Consider the following 17,929-nt stretch of genomic DNA (forward strand, 5'->3'; position numbering starts at 1 on the left):
TATTATTTTCAAAAACTGCCCCTATCCTTTGCATGAGAAGTGTACTAAAGATATTACTGTATTAACTGTATGTTGTCTTACTTCTGGTTCCAGTGCATGTTTTATTTTTGCTTCCATAAATGAACTTTTGGCTTTGAGATTTATTATTATAAATTTAGCAAATATTTGTTTTTCGAAATAATATATGATTTTATAAATCTATGTATTATTAGATATTTTTACAGTACCATGAAAAATATTTCCCTCTACAAAATGATACAAAGTATCTATAAAGTCTCAACAATTTTGCACAAATTATTACCTACCTTCCCATCGTTTGTCCTTATCCCGGGGATAAATAGTATAGTGGGTAGTAATTCGAGGTACAACGGAAGTTGAAGCCCATCTTGTAGCACACAGAGGTAGATAATTTTTCTTAATTTTTAAGGCATGAAAGCACTGATATGCTGCACAAAAATTATGAACATTATTATTTTTTCAATTAGCTTTTCTCAGAAATAGACTGAAAAAATATATTTAAAAAATCTAGGATTGAGGATCAGAGCTGGTTTCTGGTTAATTTTCTATTAATTAGCCCTAACACCTTAAACAAATTACTTGATTTGTTTCCTCGTCCAAAAAAATAAAGGGTCACAGGTCTAAGGTACCTTCATGACCTAAAACTGCATGATTACACATGATGCCTTATATTTGGAGACTTGTTTATATTCTGACCCTATAAAAACTGCAGACATTCAGGGAACAGTTTGATCTGTGCTGTAGAGCTATTAGTTGTGACATAAACTGAAATAGACTGTACCCTTTCATAGATGAACAATTCAGTTAGCTTTTTTTCTCATAAAGCAATGTTTTCAAATTATAATATTTAAAGTAGCTAATAAACTAATTTATTCAATCTAGCTCATGTCAAGTTTAACCTATAAATAGGATGACCATATAATTTATAATCCAAACTAGCTACTTTTGAGAGTAATAAAGGCTAGTATTAATAATTATGTTGGAACAATATTGGCAAAAATGGGTTTTATAATCAGCCTCTTTTAAAATTAGATTGGCTCTCATATATAGCAATATTTTCTGAGCCTAAAAAAATGTATACATAATCTGAGTTAGCAAATAGAATTTAATGGAAATAAACAGAAGTATGAAAACATTTATCTGCAAGAAAGTTATTAAACCTCTGTTGTCCTTAAACCTTCAACTCCATCTCCTTCTTCCCTTACCTGGAGCAGATAATCTAGTATGTCAAACCTCATAGAAAGAGAGAAGCAATTAGGTGGGAACTTTCTCAATTCCTGGGCAACAACCTCTAATGTAATCTGTATTTGTGGTACCCTTCCACCAAATCTATAACCTCAGTCTAGTCATGAGAAATCACCAGACAAACTCAGATTGAAGGACATTCCACAAAATGCCAGGCCAGTCTATTCCGAAAGTGTCAAGGTCATGAAAGACTAGAAAAGGCAGAGAAACTGTCACACTAAAGTAGACTAAGGAACTAGACAACTAAGAACATCTGGTAACCTGGATTGGATCCTATAACAACCAAGGAAAGCTGAATAAAGTATGTAGTTTAACAGTATTGTATCAATGTTAATTTCTTAGTTTTGATAATTATATTATAGTCATGTAAGAAGTTAATCTAAGCAAAGGTTTTATGGGAACTCTGTGCTATCTTTTCAACTCTTCTGTACATCTAAAATTATTTTTTTAATTTAAAAATAAAGATTATGATGATACAAAGTAACTAAGAAAAGATCAAAGACCTAAATATAAGAACTAAAACTATAAATTAAAAAAAAAATACTCCCACACCTGGGTGTATATTTTTGTCACCTTGGAACAGTGGTTACTTAGCAATGACAAAAGCAACAAAAGAAAAAATAGATAAGCTGTACTTTGTCAAAATGAAAACCTTTTGTGCTTCAAAGGATATTATTAAGAAAGTAAAAAAATAACTCATGAAATGGGAGAAAATACTATTTGCAAATTATATTTCTGATAAGGGACTTGTATCTAGCATATATAAAGAATTCATTTCTAATATTAACAAAAAAACAACAACAATTAAAACCAGACAAAGAATCTAATTAGATATTTCTCCAAAGGAGATATACAATGGCTGCTAATCACATGAAAAGATGCTCAACATCACTAACCATCCTGGAAATACAAATAAAAACTATAACAAGTTACCACTTTATATAAGGCAGATAATAAAAAGTGATAATGAGCATGTGGAGAAATTGGAACCTTCATATACTGTTACGGGAATGTTAAATGGTACAGCCACTTTGAAAAAAAGTCTGACTGTCTCTCAAAATATTAAACATAGAGTTTCCATATGATTCACTTCTAAGTATATACTTAAGATAAATAAAAACATAAGTCTACACAAAAAACTTGTACACAGATGTTCATAGTTGCATTATTCATAACAGCCAAAAAGTGAAAACAACTCAAATGTTCATTAGTGAATTGATAAATAAAAATATATCCATAAGTGGAATATCATTCAGCAATGAAAAGAAATTAAGTAGTGATATGTGCTACAACATGGATGAAACTTGAAAACATTATGCTAAGTGAATGTCAGCCACAAAAAACCCACATATATAATGAATATTCCATGTATATGAAATATTCAGAATAGACCAATTTATAGAGATAGAAAGTAGATTAGTGGTCTGGTGCTGGAGGGGTTTAGGAGTGACTGTTAATGGGTATGGGGTTTCTATTTGGGGTGATGAAAATGTTCTAATACACTGTAGTATGGCACAACTTGGTGAATATACTAAAAACTTTAGATCAGCGGTTCTCAACCTGTGGGTCGCGACCCCTTTGGGGGTCGAACGACCCTTTCACAGGGGTCGCCTAAGACCATTGGAAAACACATATATAATTACATATTGTTTTTGTGATTAATCACTATGCTTTAATTATGTTCAATTTGTAACAATGAAAATACATCCTGCATATCAGATATTTACATTACGATTCATAATAGTAGCAAAATTACAGTTATGAAGTAGCAACGAAAATAATTTTATGGTTGGGGGTCACCACAACATGAGGAACTGTATTCAAGGGTCGCAACATTAGGAAGGTTGAGAACCACTGCTTTAGATAGTGTGAACTGTGTGGTATGTAACATATCTCAATAACACTGTTATTAAAAAAAGAACATTTACAGTCACATACAAAAGATTATGGGGAAAACACTGTTTTGTTTTTTAGAATCTTGGATTTAGGAAGGTTTTTCTAGGTATGTAAAAATCTCAAAAATCATTACGTCATTTGACTAAAAATTTAAAAAATTTATATGACAAAAAAAGATATAAACATAATGTCTTGCTTAATTGTCTGAATGCTACCAGTAGACAGCATAGTCCTTAAGTATTTGTCTTTTCCTTGTTGTATGCTAAACCTCAGTCTTACCCTAATTTACAGGTACAGTGGGGCCTTGACTTAGGAGTGTCCCGACTAACGAGTTTTTTGAGATACCAGCTGTTTCTCCGCCGATTTTTTGCATTGAGTTGACAGAGTAATTTGAGTTAACGAGCTCCTTAACGAGCTCGGTCTCAGAACGAATTAAACTCGTAAGTCAAGGCCCCACTGTATAATATTTTACACTCTCCTTCATTATAGTACTCATTTACGATTCAGCCATGGTTTTATAAAACAGGTTAATGCTTTTTTTAGTGTCATTCTCTGTGTAAAGGCAAACTAGAGTTATAAATCAGAAGCATTAAAAAACCAACATGAGGGAATGAAAAGATAATTCATAGAGTGGAAGAAAATATCTGCAAAACATGTAGCTGATAAAGAGCTGGTATCCAAAATACAAAAAGAACTCATAAAAAAACAAACACTGCAATCAAAAAATGGACCAAAGATCTGAACTGACAACCCACCAAAGAAATACAGATGTACAGATGGAAAATAGGCATATGAAAAGATGCTGAACAGCCCTGACTGATGTGGCTCAGTAGGTTGGATGTTCTTCCGTGCACCAGAAGGTTGCTGATTTGATTCCTGAGTCAGGGGCAAAGCCTGGGTTGGGGGCTGATCCCTGGTAAGGGGCGTGCAAGGAGGCAGCTGATCTGATGTTATTCTCACATTGATGTTTCTCTCTCTCTCCCTTCTTCTCTCTCCAAAAATCAATTAAAAATCTTTTTTTTTTTTAAATATATTTTATTGATTTTTTACAGAGAGGAAGGGAGAGAGATAGAGAGTTAGAAACATCGATGAGAGAGAAACATCGATCAGCCGCCTCCTGCACATCTCCTACTGGGGATGTGCCCGCAACCCAGGTACATGCCCTTGACCGGAATCGAACCCGGGACCTTTTAGTCCGCAGGCCGACACTCTATCCACTGAGCCAAACCGGTTTCGGCAATTAAAAATCTTAAAAAAAAGATATGAACATCTTATATTATAGGGAGCTACCAACAATAATATATTATACATTTAAATTTTTTTCAAGAGGTTACATCTCATGTTAAGTGTTCATATCATAATAAAAGATAGAAAATATCCATGATTTAAAAAAAAACCTCACATGAATTTTTACAGCAGCTTTATTCATAATTGTCAAAACTTGAAAGATATCCTTTAATGGGTGAACAGATAAACAGAATGATGTGCATCCATACAATTAAATATTATTTATTACTAAAATGAAATAAGCTATTAGCCATGAAAAGATGTGGATGAAACAAATGCATATTGAAAGAAACCAACATGACATTCTGGAAAAGACAAAACTATAGAGATATTAAAAAGATCAGTGGTTGCCTGGGTTCAGAAAGATAGAGGAAGAGATGAATAAGTCAAACTCAGGGAATTTGGGGGGGAAGGCAGTGAAACTATTCTGTATGATAATGTCATTAACGGCAGATACATGACATACACATATCAAAACCCATAGAGTGTACAACACAAAGAGTGAACACTAATGTAAACTATTATTTATAATATATCAATATTCGTTCACCACTTGTAACAAATGTACCACACCAATGCCAAGATAGTGAAGGAGTTATATAGAAACTCTGTGTACATTCTGCTCCATTTTTCTCTAAACCTAAAACTGCTAACAAAAAATAAAGTTTATTAATTAAAAACAAACACAAAAAAGGGCAACATGTAAAAATTCAATGGTTAAGTGCACAGGCTTGGAGACTGTCTACTTTGTGTTTGAACTCATTAATAGCAATGAAATTTTCAGCAAGTTACTCTACTCTTCCCTACCGCATAAGCTCTAAAGTTTATGATCAATCTTTGACTTAGAAATACTATGGTATAAGATCTAGTATATGTCTTATACAAGCAAGTAGCCAATATATTTGTTAGCTGGACAGGAAACTTCCTAGTTAAAACTTCAACTCCCACCCAGGAACGCGCAAATCTCTGGTTTAATTTCCTAACACTAATTCCTGAGTTATAGAGCTATAATAATAATGAGGACTTTTCTAATTTTTAACTTGTCTCTTATAAATGAATCATCTATCTGCAAATGAACAATTTCCTAAGTATGGACTATAACAAACGAAGAGTAAAGATCAACCAAGACTTTTGCATGGATTTGGAATACAGGGTTAGGCAAAAGTAGGCTTACAGTGTTCGTATGGAAAATAATAATAATAAAAGAAAAAACTCTGTGTTTTGCATACTCATAGTTGTAAACCTACTTTTGTCCCACCCTGTATATAATAAAATTTACATTTTCATGGACTGTTTCATACTAAACAGTCGAGAATTTTCAATTTTAATACCACATCTTATCCTTCATGACCTTATTAGATATTTGGGACAGCTACAATCCTCATTTACATTAGATAAATAGAAATTAAGATGATTCCAGCCAAGCTGAGTCTCAATCCTTCCATCATCTGTCTAGTTCTGAGACTCCAGTGGATTTGGAATAATTTCTGAAGTGATGGAACCTGAGCTGTGTGAAACAAGTTGTTTTATTATTATTTTTTTTCTAATTAAGGGAGAGATGACAACCTGGCATAGGATAATTATTTCTATTCTTTAAACCCAATTGCAGAATTAATACATTTTATGTTTACTCCTTGAAATAAAATGATTTTTTAAAATCCTCACCTGAGGCTATGTTTATTGATTTGAGAGAGAGAGAGAGAGAGAGAGAGAGAGATCAATTGGTTGCCTCCCTTATGCACCCCAAAGGGGTGATTGAACCTGCAACCTTTTGGTGCACTGGACAACACTCCAACTAACTCAGCCACCCAGCCAGGGCTCTCCAATAAAAATGATTGTTTGACAAAAGTAAAAACCTGGCATCAGACAATAATTAAAGATTATGATTAATCTTAATCATAATATTACCTTGTTTATTCCAACTAAATTAGGTAGTAGGGCAGATGAATGCAGAAGGAAAAGAGATTTGGAATGACACCTCTAAAGTCTTTTAAACACTAAAAGTCTCACCAAGCCAGTGTGGCTCAGTGGTTGAGCATTGACTTATGAACCAAGAGGTCACTGGGTTGGATTCCTGGTCAGGGCAGTGCAGTTAGGTGAGTGCAGGAGGCAACCAATCAATGATTCTCTCCCATCCTTGATGTTTCTGTCTTGCCCTCTCCCTTCCTCTCTGAAATCAATAAAAATATATTAAAAAAACAAACACTAAAAGTCTGCTTTTGATAATCACTCTTAAGTTGGTAAGTAAACTAAATTTCTCTATTGCAAATGCATACTAAAAATGTTTTATTGGGAATAATTTTTAAACCTTAAATAATCCTTCATATATCCTAAATCTAAAAACGTATATAAGACACATAAAGATATTATAGAACTCAGTTCCAGAGTTCAATTATAGTAATAGCATTATTCAAAAGAGCATTTAAGAATCTTTATTATTTACATTTTTATTAAATGACATAGCAATATTTTAAGTTTTAGTTTAGTGTCGCATTACTGTAGTTTAAAGTTTAGAAGTTTTCATCTGCTTCTGAAAACTGATGATTTGGTATCAGACAAAACTGTAATTCTGTTGCTCATACAGCTAGTGATTTTCTTGAGAATATTTAGAACTGGGCAGTCTGATATCCTCTGGAGGGTTAAAAAAAATCATGACCTTTACTCCTTTTCTGAAAACAAATCTGATATTTCCCTTTAAAGTGTACACTTAGGCACCTTGGCTTAATTTTGGTGGAGAGTGAGCTCAAAAGTCCATTGAACTCATAACATTACCCTATGAAAGTCACACTGACAGTACATTTGTGCTTGTCTCTAAATGTGCTTGTCTCTAAAACATTTAAATGTTAGCCCAGTAGTACTAACACTAGGCTGTGGAAATGGCAATGATTTAAGCATCCAAGGAAAATGGAAATGGTAAATTTGGTGGAATTATGTTAGCACTTGGCCGAAGAATGACTTCTAACTTCAACTAAATTAGGCAGTAGGGCAGAGAGCAGCATCTGACTACTTTTATATTAAAAACAAGAACAAAAAACCCCACAACATATCTACACATTAAGTGTAGTAATACATGCATGCGTAAAATGAACTTGAAAGAAAATTTTACTTATTTAATATATAATGGCCAACTTTGACAGAATTCCACTTAAATGAAATTTACATAATAAGAACATCTTTGAAGTTGCAATAGGTATACTTGTTTATTCCATATCCGAAAATTAACTTAAATCAGACTAGAGAAATATTAAGCCAGATGTGAGAGAATTCAAGATCCTGTAAGTGAACTTTTTTGGAGGGAATTTTTTGTTTTGTTAAGTAAAACAAAACAAAACAAAACAAAACAAAACACCATCCCAGTGCATCATTCTACCTTTTTTTTTTAAGTGACAGGAGAGGTAATGTGGTATTTTCACAAGTCATCGTGGGGGTGCTAGGGACGCCCACAACACGATGAGCCCCTCGAGTTAATTTTACACAATGCAGAAAAACTCCGGGCGCTCGAAATAATTTGGTGACTTAGGCGGCACACATGAATGTTAATCATCACGATTAACATTCATATGTGAGGTTGGCGGCAAAGACGCAACTCAGGTCGAGACCCAGGAGAAAACCTGCGCAAATACTCTCCTACCCATTTCCAGCGGTGCCACAGCTAACACCTGAGCCTTGGGGTAAGGGTCCGAGCCAGAATCCGGGACGATTCGGTCCGGGCGTCCACCGGGGGCCCGTGTGCAGACGTTTCCCCGGCCCACGACCTTTCCCCTAGTTGTCCGTTCTCCGGCTGCGGACGGCCAAGCCCCGGAGGATCCCGGGGTCCACCGCCAGGTGCAGGCGGCGTGACCTTCGTCGTAGGTTGGCTTCGGAAAGCGACCGGAGGAGAAGCGGGAGGAGACAGGTGCCGACAGCCCCTACCTGTGACCCTTTCCCCCTAAACTACTCGACCTTTCCCCGCTAATTCCCCTCCCGAAATGCCCTCTCACCCGGGCAGGACAGCTTGGCTAGTGGCACCAACATGTTCACTGTCATCGGGACTCTTCGTCGGACACCAGCGGAAGGAGGACTGCCAGTGGCTCGCCGCGGGCGCTGGACCTCTAGGCCTCGGGGGGCGCCATTACCTGCCGGGAAGCACCAACCACTCTGCTGAAACCTGCCTCTCTGCTCAGCCCACCTCTCAGGCTTCACGGCGTTCCCGCCTCTTTCTCGTTCTGCGCCGGCGCCACGCGTGACGCAGCGGCCAGCCGAGGCTTCCGGGTCGTGTCCCGCGGCCTCTGGTGGTGGATTGAGGCTGTCCTGCCATCTCCCAAGCCCCATGGTGCACCGCGCACGCAGCCAAAGGCAGCGAGAAGCGAAGCAACGCGCACGGCATCCTGGGAGTTGTAGTCTTCTGCTGAAGAGCCGGGTAAGCCCGTAAGGAGCTTTGCGCTGGAGCAGCGAGCTGCCCACGGTGAATCCACTGATATCTGATAGGCTGTCCAGAAAAAATGCCGTTTTCGGTATTGGGCAGACGCCCAGGAGACGGGGCGGGATTTCGGGGGAGAGGAGGCGGGGCCTCTGGCCTTAGGGCGCGAGCAGTTTAAAGGCGGTTGGTGTCGGTTCCGATAAGTTCCGATTCGGCCGTCCCAGCACTTCTCCATGGCAGACCCCGAGGAGGCGCGGGTTTCTTCGCAGCCCCCGCCACCTTCCTTCTCTCCCTCGTCTTCTGAAGCCTCTTCCACATCTTCCCCCGGCATCCCAGTGAGTCTGGACTGGCCAGTTCCGAGCAGGAGCCCAACGGTGGACCGGCTGGAGGAAGTGGAGCTGCAGATCGGAGACGTGAGTGGCGGGGACAGGTGCCCCGACCGCGTGCCCAGCCCGCGCCTGTTGGCAGACAGACCGCGGCGGGGTCCGGGAGCGAGGGGCTGGGAATCCTAACGCGCAGAAGGACGGAATCCGCCTTTAGATTTAGCGTGGGGGAATTAGGGGGGTGCCCCCACCATCCCCATCCCTCCGTCTTTCTGCCTCGCCTTCTGGTTCCCATCATCCCTGTAACCCGAAACCACGCGCTCTGCTGCCAGGACTGTGCTGGCTCTGTCTGCCCCCCCTCCTCCCCCTCCCCCCGTGCTGTCTGTGGGTCAGGCTGTGACTTCTCGCTCCGCGGGACCCGAGAGCCCGCTGTTCTGGTTGGCCACCTGCCCAGAGCCAGCTGACAAGGCTGTTGTCTTTCTCAGGCTGGCTTCCCGCTGGACCCAGTTTGGAGGGGTTAGTCCCCGCCCCGTAGCCCAGATTGTTTCATTTAACGGTTCTGGGAATCACAGGGAGGGATCTTTGACTGGTTGGTTTCTGTTGAATCTCGAATTTCCAGAAACTAATGCCCCTGTGCGAGCGCTCGAGCACACACACACACCTGAAACCGTAACACATAAGACATCATCGGAGGGGGTCACCGTTTCCGTATTTAAGGACTCCTGAGTGGGTGAGGAAGAATGAAGTATTTAGTGAATGAGGTGTAGTCTTCCTGGGAGACGTTTGTGGAATAGACCCGCCTGTGCAGATTGGAAACTGGGGAATGAACTGGATTATATCATGGCTCAAGTATTTGTGTGTGTGTGTGTTTTTTAATATATTGATTTTTTTTACAGAGAGGAAGGGAGAGGGATAGAGAGTTGGAAACATCGATGAGAGAGAAACATCGATCAGCTGCCTCTTGCACACTCCCTACTGGGGATGTGCCCGCAACCCAGGTACATGCCCTTGACTGGAATCGAACCCGGGACCCTTGAGTCCGCAGGCCGACGCTCTATCCACTGAGCCAAACCGGTTAGGGCTGTGTTGTTGTTTTTTAACAAAATGCTGACACAGCTTCTGTTTTTGCTGAGCAAGACTGGTTTCAAGTGAATATGTACAAAGGAGGGCAGATGAGTTATCTAGGAACAGTGTTATTTTATGTCCGTGTTGTTTATATGAAGAAAACATTTAAGAAGTTAGTTTTCCACCAAGAGTTGGATATTTTCTGCATGTATTTTGATTGTGTTGATTTTGTTAGCTCAGAGTATCTGTTTTTAGTTTGCAGATTTTTTACTTTTAAAGAAAATAATTTAGGCATTGGTTTTAAGCTATTTTTAGACTATAAGATGAAATGAAAATTTAAAGAATAAACTTCTATTGTTTGACTTTTTAAAAAAATATAATTTCAGGCAGCATTTTCATTGACCAAACTACTTGAAGCCACATCTGCAGTATCAGCTCAAGTGGAAGAGCTTGCTTTGAAATGTACAGAAAATGCACGTTTCCTGAAAACATGGCGGGACCTCTTGAAGGAAGGTTACAATTCTCTGAAGCCTGACAACTGATTTAGCTGTGGAATAACTCATACGTCCTCATTTATGATATTTTCACATGTATCATATGTATAGGAGAATCCCCAGTAGTTCTGTACACTCAAAATGGAATTTTTCTTGGTTCTCTTCACTTTTGTGAAAGCAGAATACTGATGTTATTTTTTAAATATATTTTATTGACATTTTTACATAGAGGAAGAAAGAGGGATAGAGAGTTAGAAACATCGATAAGAGAGAAACATCCATCAGCTGCCTCTTGCACACCCCCTACTGGGGATGTGCCCACAACCAAGGTACATGCCCTTGACCGGAATCGAACCTGCGACCCTTCAGTCCTCAGGCCCACGCTCTATCCACTGAGCCAAACCGCTTAGGGCCTGATGTTATTTTTGATGCCGGCTAATATTTGCTTAATCTTCTGACTAAACTTTCATAGAATCTTTTATGAAAGTTAATTTCATCAGTAGACAAAAATACCACAGTGTTACTAGGAGCAAACGAGGTAGAACATTATTTTATTTGATTTGCAAGAAGATGGCAAGAATGGCAGAGTTTAAAGTTACCAAAGAAGGTAACTTTAAGGTTAGTAATGTTAGATCCAGCTCCATTAGGTTAACTTCTCTAGACCAATCCCCAGCACCTAGGACAGTGTCACATAAAAGAGTCAACCTCATTGACTTGCAGGAAAACATTTTTTTTAAATGGAGATTTGAACTTTTACTGATGACAGCTTTTTAAAATATATGCTAAATATTTTTTGCCCTCTAGGATGCTTTTTAAAACAGCTTTTACTTCAGAAAATGAAAGCATGTATAGAAAGAATGCATATTTCCCCCCATATTTATTTCTAAGATTAACTGCTTCTACAGATAATATTTCTTGCATTCCATGTTGTTAGGTCTTTGATTGTTCTCTTTAAAGTGCCTTATCACAATTATGGCTCTGTACTAACTATTACTTTTGGAGCTTTGTAAGTAATAATTCTTAATTCTAAATATAATTTTAAAGAAGTTATTGTTTTTAATGCATCAAATTTAAATGATGTGATTTTTTTCATATTATTTGACTTTATTGACAATGTTTTATTTTACTTGTCCTATAGCTTATGTTGCTTTCCTCTCTCTCTCTGGTTGTTTGTGTCATATGTCAATGATTAAGCCCACTAATTCTCTACTATGTAACTCTGGACATCTTTGATATAGCATCTTATTCTTTGTAGTTATGGAGATGTGTACAAAACTGTATTCTAAAACTCCACAATGGGGCTATGAAAGGGGACAAATGGATGGGCAAATAGTTTTGTTTAGCATATTAAGTCATAGTACTTGATTAATTTTTTTAAAGTTAAAGGTAACACATGGTATGTACCTGTACCATAGAGATGCTTATTTTGATATTAGAAAATATTTTTTATATATCATGAAAATTGAAATTAAAATGTACAAAAATAAATTTGTTAAAAGCAAATTTCCATTTTCTTGGGTTCATTACTCTAAAATTTTTTATTGAAATATTTTCAAACATAACAGGAAAGGTGAATGATCTAATGGACACCAATGCATTTCCACCATACAGATTTAATAAATGTTAACATTTGGCTATATTTTCTTCAGATCTGTGTATGTATAGAAGTTACTCATTTGGAGAGGTGGAAGGATGGAAGAGTGAGTGAATTAAACAGAAAACCAAATGGCTTCCAGAAAAACATTTGAGAACATTTTAGATGTTAACAGGTAGTTTCAGATGTATATTTTTATAACTCTCAGCAATTCAAAGACGCTTAATACTAACAGAATTTCTAAGACTCACAATCTTAATTTTCATAGGAATACATTTTATCTATTATGTCTTCATGATTACTGCTTTTTCTTTTCTAGATACTCTTTTTAAGAAAAATAATTTTCCATTCCATTATTCAATAATAGTAATAATACTTTAGTAATAATACTCAGTTGGTTAGACCGTCCTCCTGATATGTCAAGGTTGCAGGTTTGATCCCAGTCAGGGTACATACAAGCATAAACCAATGAATGCATAAGTAAGTGGAACAACAAATCAATAAAAATTTAAAAAAATTATCAAGAGGTGTTAAAAAAAATAGTAAAATTTAATAAATAATCCGAACAAATAATTTAAATGTATTTGTACTTTTGTAAGCTTTTAAAAATATTAATAATCTAAGTAGTTAATTTAATATTATAAGCAGAATTATAGCTTTCTATTTGATTTTTATTGAAAGTATACCACATTCCTCATGCAGAAAAACTGGAACCATTTTAAGAGAACAGGAAGGACTCAAAGCAATCCATATTTTTAATAGAATTAATTTTCAGGTAATTTATTTTCAAAATAAACCTATACAATTATATACTCAATAAATATGTTTTTGAGTCCAGTATTTTCATGTTTCAAACATTTTTGTTGTAGTTAAAACTACTTGAAAACATTTTATTCCTTTTTAAAGGTTTTAAATTCTGAAAGCATAAGATTCCTATAGCTCAGAGACCAGAAGAATTAACTAGCAAAAAAGTAGCATCTTAAGATCTGGTTGGCCGTGCAAACAAGGTGAATCCATCTCTTGATGACAACTATTTTGTCTTTAGAGCAAAACATGTACTTAGATTTTTCCTTCCTGAAGTTAAGTTCCTGAATGTACATTCTAGCTCTTCTTTCTTTTCTGTTTAACTGCTTTATTGAGATATAATTCATGTCTCCATAAAATTCACCAATCTAAAGTTTATAATTCAGTGGCTTTTAGTATAATCGCAGTTATTTATCCATTACCATAATCAATTTTAGAACTTTTTCCTTTGCCCAAAAAAGATATTCTCCACTTCTTAAGCATCACCCTCCCAACCCTCCCACCCCCAGTAAACTCTAATCTTTCTGTCTCTATGACTTCGCTTATTCAAATATTTCATGCAAGTGGAATCATACAGTATTTGTCCTATTGGCTGGCTTATTTCACATTCATCATGTAGCATGTGTCAGAACTTAATTCCTTTTTATGGCTGAATAATATTCCATCACATGTATAAACTACATTTTGTTTATCTGTTCATCAGTTGATAGGCACTTGGGTTGCTTCCATATATTGACTACTGTTTGTAATGCTGCAAAGAGCACTTGCATGCAAGTATCCGAGTCCTGTTTTCAACTCTTTGGTTCATACCTAGGACTGAAATTGCTGGAGCATATGGTAATTGTATGATAAGCTTTTGAGGAACCACTGACCTGTTTTCTATGGCAGAAGTGCTGTTTTGAATTAATATCAGAACATTTTTTTTTTCATAGTAATAAATACATGTTGGCTCTAAAGTGTATGAAGACTTGAAGAGAGTTAAGATGAATTCTTAAAACAGAATATTTTGCAAACAATCAGACATTTTCTCTGATGCTATTATACTGTATATTAAACCCTTATTTGAAAGTGTCCATGATATGCATGACAGATAAAGCTCTACCTTAACATAGGAGCTGCAGATGCACTATGTATATTTGGTTGTAAACAAAATTTAACATTGAACATTCAGAAGGTTCTATACTGTCTACTTCCAGGAATTTACTGCAGTGCCATGCATATAGTGGGTACTCAAGAAATGCAAAAAGAATGAATGGCCTGACTGGTGTGGCTCAGTGGTTGAGCGTCAACCCATCAGTTCGATTCCCAGTGAGGGCACATGCCCGGACTGTGGGTTTGATCCCCAGTGGGACTGTACAAGAGGCAGCCAATTGATTATGTTCCTCTCTCATTGATGTTTCTATCTCTCTATCCCTCTTTCTACCCCTCTCTCTCTCAAAAAAAAAAAGTCAATAAAAACATTTAAAAAAAAGAATGAATCTTTCTGAAGTAGATTTTTCTTAAATTTCCTATGCAAAATATGTGCTAGTATATACATATTATCAAAATAATTTATTTCCCTAATTTATCTTAGCCATTAATGTAAATTATTAATTTTGTGGCATTCATTTTATACTAATAAATCCATTTTGAAGCATCCCAATGGGGGTCAGAGTCAGTTATGAACAGGAATTGAGTCTAGTTGATTTAGAAATTAGTGACAATTCGTAGGAGTCTGTGAGACGAGCTGGCTTCATTAATCTAGGTGGCATCTCCTGCAGCGGCCACATTTCTGTCCACATGAGTGATGGAGTATATGTTTTCCGACTTCTTTTGCTGCCAGTAGATCTTTGTCTGTAGTTATTCCAATACTGATGGATTGTTTCTTTGAATGGTCTTGTAGTCAGAGTATAGAGAATTGGGTTCAAAGCACTGTTGATAGGCAGAATAAAAATCACTACCCAAGAGGTTATGGTACCTGGAAGAGAAAAATGACATAGTTTAGTATTTATGGATGTTTGCAAGTTATAGAAACCCCTTTCCCTTCTTCGTACCTCAGCCTCTTTCAAGTGTTTATTTTTCCATTAGGATGTCACATAATTAAATACCAAGTCTATATGTGTTTCCAGGGTATCTTTCCAGGGTGCCAGTGTTTGAGGGGAGTATTTGTGCTACAAAAAACCAGGGTTCGTTGCTAAATAGCTTTTCTTGAATACATCAGAAAAGTATTCTATAAGGTAGAAATATTTCCCATCAAATGACTATGTATTATTAAAATATGATTCCATTTAATATTCCATTTAATAGGCTTTTTAGCACTACTCACATAAAGATTATTTTAAATTCTTTTTTTAAAATCCTCAATCAATATTTTCCATTGGTTTTTTAGAGAAAGTGGAAGAGAGAGGGAAAGTCAGAGAGAGACAAAAAACTATTGTTTAGTATTAAATCATACCTTTTGAAATATTTTAATTATTAGTACATATAATATTGCTCAGAACACATACTTATATTTGATAAATTTCTTTTCAACTATTTGGTTCTTAAAAATAGGTATGCATTTTTAGACTTTTCACTAGCTATTTCAGTAAAAACATCTTTGACTAACCATATCTTAGAAAATCACTATATTATGTATGCATCTACCAAATGCTCAAATTTTTATTAGAATTTAATTAATGCTGTCGTTCTTCTTTGTTGCTTATAAAATGTCAGATACTATTACCACAAACCATGGTATAAAACAAAATTAAAAATGTATGTTTATAAATTTTTAACAATGTGAATACATACTGCACTACACATACTGTTAACAGGATTTTGCACATTTCTAAAACTGTAAAATACACATAACATAAAATTTACAATTTTAATCATTTTTAAGTGTATAAGTACATTTCACATTATTGTGCACCATAACCACCATGCTTCTCCAAAATGTCTTTATCTTGCCAAGATAAAACTTCGTACCAATTAATAACTCCACATCCCCTTCTCTTCCCAACCCTTAACAGTACCATTTACAACCTTTCTGTCTCTATGAATTTGACTACTCTAGTTACCTCCTAGATGTGGAATCATATATTTGTCCTTTTGTGATTGGCTTACTTCACTTAGCATGTTTTCAAGGTCCATCCATGTTGTAGCATGTATCATAATTTCCTTCTTTTTTAAGTCTGAATAACATTGCATTTTCTGTATGTAACACATTTTGTTCATCCATTTATTCATTGATGGACCCTGGTGACTGTGAATGCTGTTGCTATGAACATGGGTGTATGAATGTCTGAGTTTCTGCTTTCAACTCTTTTGGGTATATACCCATTAGTGGAATTGCTGGGAAATATGGTAATTGTAAGCTTAATTTCTTGAGAAACCATCACACTGGTTTCTATAGCAGTGGTGCCATTTTACATTCCTATCAGTAAAGCATAAGAGTGCCACTTTCTCCACATCCTTACCATCGTAATGAGTATGATACACATTATTTTTAAATATCAAAGCATAAGAGTGCCACTTTCTCCACATCCTTACCAATACTTGTTATTTTTTAAATGATAGCCATCGTAATGAGTATGATACACATTATTTTTAAATATCAAGAGTGTTTTCTTCTGTCACCTCTCATACTCTGGGGTAACATTCTTTGAATTGCTATGTACTTAGGGAAGAAAAATATCTTACCTTCTGAAATAAATAATTATTTGATCATTGTTTTCATCTATGTTCCCTTCTGGTCATCTTAAGCATGGGATTACCAAAATTTCACTACATTGAGTATAATTTATTTGAGTCATTGTTCCTTTGTCCCAATAATAATTGTGGTTTTAGGTATTTATGGAAATAACTGACCGGCTTCCTCCCAGTGAACATTTTATTTGTGAAGAGAACCTGAAGTTCATGTAACTGACTTATATTTCTTGAAACGAGTTAGGGTTAAGGATCTTAATTTTCTTTCCTAGAAGTACATTGCAGAAACAGATACATTATTTTTGTTTTTACATAAAGAAGAAAAAAGTAGTACCTGGTATTTCTACTTGAAGCAATGAAAGAAATTTCAGTACAAAAATGGGTATCCAGCACAATGCATCAGTAAATACAATAAAGAAAAACCGTTTGGCAAGGGTCATCTCTTTTTTAACTTGATTCCGTATTTCAGTTGCTGTTATGGCACTTTGATGAACGCTGTAAAACATGCTTCCATAGGAAAAAACTACGATGATAAATGCCACCAAGTTAATACCTATTTAGAACACAAAGGTAATTGTTAATGTATGTAAATACTCTTTCAAAACAAAAGAAACAAACAAAACCTACTCTTAGCTGTTATTAAGAAACAAAGACCAATACATTTTTTTTGTTCTTCATAATTGCTAGGGTATATAGAAATCATGAATTTTTAAGACTTTGAAGTATTTTTGAAGTAATGAGGAATGATAAAATGTTTAGATTTGAAATGGCATATTAAAATGAGATGATAGTGATTCAATGAATATATTGGGCCTATTAAAACATCTTTCTAGTATTATATTTGTAATAATTCAATTATATTATTATATTTTGAAAAAAATTACAAGAGAAAACACTTGTATGTGTACTCAAGCCAAAAACTTGTCTGGCTACTTTGAATTTGTTTATAGTATAAAGGCAAAGAATTAAAATATATTTTGCTTAGTATTATTAGGGTGAATGCATAATATACAAGTGTTTAGTGTCTTGTCTTTTATTAAGGTGCATCATGTTGGAATTTATATATTAAAGGAAATTTTTAAAAATCCCTTTAGGGTATTCTGATAGAATTCACCCCCAATGTCAATAAGAAAAA

The 17,929-nt window shown here is 36.0% G+C and overlaps 3 protein-coding genes across 6 annotated transcripts in view; 1 reads left to right on the forward strand and 2 right to left on the reverse strand.

The window, feature by feature from the left end:
* ETFDH (electron-transferring-flavoprotein dehydrogenase) overlaps positions 1–8,764 on the reverse strand; it is a 33,129-nt gene extending 24,365 nt beyond the window's left edge. The window contains exons 1-2 of the mRNA XM_014535012.1: positions 8,427–8,764; positions 306–446 (exon numbers count right to left, since the gene is read on the reverse strand). Coding sequence (XP_014390498.1) covers positions 306–446; positions 8,427–8,757 — 472 coding nt within the window. The 5' untranslated portion in view covers positions 8,758–8,764. The remainder of the gene's footprint in view (positions 1–305; positions 447–8,426) is intronic.
* A 132-nt stretch (positions 8,765–8,896) lies between these two features.
* On the forward strand, positions 8,897–10,991 carry LOC102245882 (chromosome unknown open reading frame, human C4orf46). Its single transcript, XM_005860530.2, has 2 exons — positions 8,897–9,258; positions 10,620–10,991. Exons 1-2 carry the CDS (start codon positions 9,079–9,081, stop codon positions 10,773–10,775), a joined length of 336 nt encoding a protein of 111 aa, XP_005860592.1. The 5' UTR covers positions 8,897–9,078; the 3' UTR covers positions 10,776–10,991.
* A 3,663-nt stretch (positions 10,992–14,654) lies between these two features.
* Positions 14,655–17,929, reverse strand: part of RXFP1 (relaxin/insulin-like family peptide receptor 1) — a 91,036-nt gene continuing 87,761 nt past the window's right edge. For all 4 annotated transcript variants that reach the window (XM_014535010.1, XM_014535009.1, XM_014535008.1 and 1 more), the window contains 2 exons: positions 17,129–17,347; positions 14,655–15,082 (listed from right to left, as the gene is read on the reverse strand). In XM_014535010.1, the coding sequence (XP_014390496.1) occupies positions 14,784–15,082; positions 17,129–17,347 (518 nt within the window). In that variant the 3' untranslated portion in view covers positions 14,655–14,783. The remainder of the gene's footprint in view (positions 15,083–17,128; positions 17,348–17,929) is intronic.

The sequence above is a fragment of the Myotis brandtii genome, unplaced genomic scaffold (genome assembly GCF_000412655.1).
Source record: "Myotis brandtii unplaced genomic scaffold, ASM41265v1 scaffold136, whole genome shotgun sequence".
Classification (NCBI taxonomy): domain Eukaryota; kingdom Metazoa; phylum Chordata; class Mammalia; order Chiroptera; family Vespertilionidae; genus Myotis; species Myotis brandtii.